Raw genomic sequence first — 4,011 nt, 5'->3', positions numbered from 1 at the left:
GACTTTTTCTTTGGGCAGGCTTGTCTTCTCTACGAGCTTGGGTCGAGAATTGGACCAGGTGTTACAAGACTGTAAATGACCTAGGTCAATATAGGATAAAAAGGCTTTTCTTCTTTTTCTTTTCAAGTAACTTTGGAGGAGTAGGATTTGCTCATAATAGTTTCACTTGCCTCTTAAAATTAATGAGAATGAATTAGGTTGCTAGATGTTCGATATTTATATTATCCTATCACTTAAAATGCCATATGATCATTAAAAGTTTGTCATCGTACGTCAATAATTTTATTTAAAATATTTTTATGAGATGGCATCACGTGATAAGGTGAGAGTATTGTTTCCTTTGTATTTTGGAATTATCCAATAATTAATCATGTGAAATAGCTATCATAATAACAATTATTTGCATTGCATATGACATACAATTCAAACCAAAATAGCCAACCTCGATTCTTTCTGTCAGTCAATATAAAATAGGTTAGGTTTAAGCTTTTTCATCACCAAATCCAAGCAGATCAGCTCAGGCAAATCTATCTTACCCTAAAGCCCTATTCAGAATTTAAAATCATGTGAACAAATATTATATATAGATACGCACCTGATCATCATCATGAAATTATTATTATTCTTATTATTTCTTTCATTTTCCAGTTCTATTGACTCCATCCTCCACTAGACCTTGTCGATTTGGTTGCAAATGATTGAGTTTTGTTTAATTATATTATACTATTGCATTAGCCGATTAAAAATATTTTCTTTGGTAGCCAAGGCCCAAAATTACCATCTATATAAACACCGGAACAGGTAAGCAATTGGTAGCAGCTTTGAGATCAAAATTAATGGATGTAAACATGACACATTAATATTCTAAATAGATCTAAATACATATATGCAATCTATCTCCTTCTATCAACTTAAACTTTTGATATAAATGATGATTTTACAAGAAATCGACAAATCCTAACAAAAGTCTTAATTCTAAACCTAAGCTTAATTACACACTTTTTGCCCAGTTAATTAAATATTTCAAGTCCTTTATGCTTAAAAAGTGATGAATATTATGTCTTCATTCACAATTTTATATATATATATATAAACACTAAGGCAATTCTTCTCCTTTTTTTTTTTTTTCTAACCAAGCTTAAATATATATATATATATATATATTAATAAGGGAAAAATTACAAGAAATTAAGAAGGGTCCTTCCCACTATCAGTGTACATAATACAAGTTGGAAAGTAATTTAAAGGAATGCTATCAAACTTAAAGTTTGTAGCTATAGCTACCCATTGCGCCACTAATGTTACCAAACACTAAGGCCATTCAAATCAAGGTCAGGAGGCTCTTTTTCAAGTCTGATACTGAGCCAGTCATGACTAGACACTTAGAGCATTATCATTTATATATACTACCAACAACCATCACCAACGTTTTTATCTTTAAATATAGACCTTAGTTCCAGGCTTTCATTGCACTAACTCACCATCAACTTCATTTGCACTTGTGTCCATACTCCATCCAGGAGAAAAGAATGGAACGAAAAGAAGAAGTGGCATTGTTGAAAGGCCAAGCCGAAATTTGGCAGCATTTATTTGCTTTTGCAGACTCTATGGCATTGAAATGTGCAGTGGAGCTCCGTATTGCTGACATCATGCACTCTCATAGTGTTCCCATTACTTTGTCCCAAATAGCCTCTGCCAATGACTCCCCTTCTCCTGATATCCCTTACCTTTCAAGAATAATGAGATCTCTGGTCTACAAAAAGATCTTCACCGAACACCATCCATCGGACGGTGGAGAAAAACTCTATGGACCTACCCACACGTCAAGATGGCTTTTGCATGATGCTGAGCTAACCCTAGCGCCAATGGTGTTAATGGAGAACAGCCAGAGGCAACTGGCGCCGTGGCATTTCCTGAGCCAATGCGTCAAGGAAGGTGGCATTGCGTTCAAGAAGGCGTACGGCGTTGAGATGTGGGACTTTGCAGCAAGAAATCCTGAATACAACAAGATTTTCAACGATGCCATGGCATGTACGACCAAGATCATGATGGGGGTGCTCCTGGCAGAATACAAGGACGGATTCGGTTCCATCGGATCATTGGTGGATGTAGGGGGTGGGACGGGAGAGATGATAGCTGAGATTATCAAACAACATCCCAATATCAATGGTTTTAACTTCGATCTCCCACATGTTGTGGCAACAGCACCGGTGCACGAGGGGGTCTCCCATGTTGGAGGGAACATGTTTGAAGCCATTCCTAATGCTAATGCAATTCTCTTGAAGGTATTGTTCAGTGATCCAATATTGGGTTACACTTAATTTTATATGTTTATCTCAGTAGTTTTCCTTTCCTAGCTCCTTTTGGGGATATAATCCAATCCTTATCATTACAAATGTTGGTGCAGTGTGTACTACACGATTGGAGCGACGAACATTGCATCAAGATTCTGAGAAATTGCAAAAAAACAGTACCACAAAAGACTGGAAAGGTTATAATTGTTGATATCGTTATCGAGAAAGATAATGACGACTTATTTCAAGAGACGCGCATGGTGTACGACTTGTTAATGATGGCACACACCACTGGTGGCAAGGAGAGGAGTGAGCTTGAATGGAAGCAATTGTTGGAGGAAGGAGGCTTCCCTCGTTATAAAATCATCAAGCTACCAGCTATAACATCTATAATTGAGGCCTATCCAGAGTGATGTAATTATTAACTAAAAAGAAGACAACGGTAAGGTTGATTAATGAATAATTTTCGGTTTAGTTTCTATAGGGACGTTGGATCTCAACTAAACCGAATTCAGTTTTCCTATTATGTTTTTCCTTCCTAATTTCATTCTGTTTGGCCACTATGTACACTTAATTTCTTGAGGATCATGATGTCGATCGTTGGAAATATTTTGCAAGGAATTGTTGATTTTTAAGTACCTTATGCTTCATTACAAGGTATATGTGTGTATATATATATTAATTGAAGGCTGCAAGCACTATTATGCTACACATGTTGGCATCCAATTAATCTCTTTTAACTAAAATTGAGATCTAGTACAAACGAGCACTTCCATCTTTACAAATTAATCATACAAGATATACTCATCATGAATTGGTTATTTTTTTTATACGTCATTATCACATACATCCCATATATATGGTGTTGGCTGGCTGTTCCAGGTGCTAAATTACTATATCAATTCTAGGTACAGTCGGGGTGGGTAATAGCGGGGAAACTGGCACTTCCATGTCAGCCAAGTTTAAAAAATGAAAAAGAAAAGAAAAGAAAACAACGAAAGAAGAAACAAAACAGAACCAAAACATAATAGAGGAAAGAAACGCAATGGTGAGCTAGAACGAGGATTGCATTCTTCGTCTTCGTAATCGTGGGTGTTGTGCTTCCACTGGCTGAAAAAGAGTGAGATTCTAGAGGTTTTCTCGTTCATTGTTTGTGGGTGGGTGTCGTTGTGGCTTGGCTTTGGAGCTTCTCTTCGCCGTGGATGAGTGCATGAGTGAGTTTGTCATCACCGTAGCAAAAGGGCTAAGCTGCCACTATCCATAGATCAGCAAGTCAAGCTTCCCTTCACCATCATAGAAGGCTAAGTTTTGGGACATTGAAGTTTTACTACAGATCTGAATCTGATACACTTCCTATCTAGGTAGCACTACAAGAAATTTTCTTTTTAGGGACGAAATTTGTTAGGGAGGAAATAAATTTCGTCCCTAAAGATACTTTTCAGAAACGAAATTTAAATTTCATCTTAAAATAGGGAGAACCTTATAAATCCGTTCGAACTAATAAATATTAGTTCGAACCGGAGATTCTGGGACGAATTAGATCGTCCCAGAAATGATAACAAGGGTTATGGTAATACACTGATAACAAGGCCGGTTTATTGAAGAATCAGATTTCATCATATAGTAGTTTCGAAATCTTTTGCACTTCTAGAGTTTAATTATTGTAAGCATCTTATGTTCTCAGTTCTAGACTGTAAAATGAACCAACACTTGGGAC

General features: G+C 36.6%; 1 protein-coding gene across 1 annotated transcript; it reads left to right on the top strand.

The window, feature by feature from the left end:
- Positions 1-1,453: 1,453 nt before the first annotated feature.
- On the top strand, positions 1,454-3,005 carry LOC122305693 (desmethylxanthohumol 6'-O-methyltransferase-like). Its single transcript, XM_043118256.1, has 2 exons — positions 1,454-2,285; positions 2,408-3,005. Exons 1-2 carry the CDS (start codon positions 1,530-1,532, stop codon positions 2,705-2,707), a joined length of 1,056 nt encoding a protein of 351 aa, XP_042974190.1. The 5' UTR covers positions 1,454-1,529; the 3' UTR covers positions 2,708-3,005.
- The last annotated feature ends 1,006 nt before the right edge of the window (positions 3,006-4,011 follow it).

This window comes from Carya illinoinensis, chromosome 3 (genome assembly GCF_018687715.1).
Source record: "Carya illinoinensis cultivar Pawnee chromosome 3, C.illinoinensisPawnee_v1, whole genome shotgun sequence".
NCBI classification, from domain to species: Eukaryota; Viridiplantae; Streptophyta; class Magnoliopsida; order Fagales; family Juglandaceae; genus Carya; species Carya illinoinensis.
This window is presented reverse-complemented; position numbering and strand designations above follow the sequence as displayed.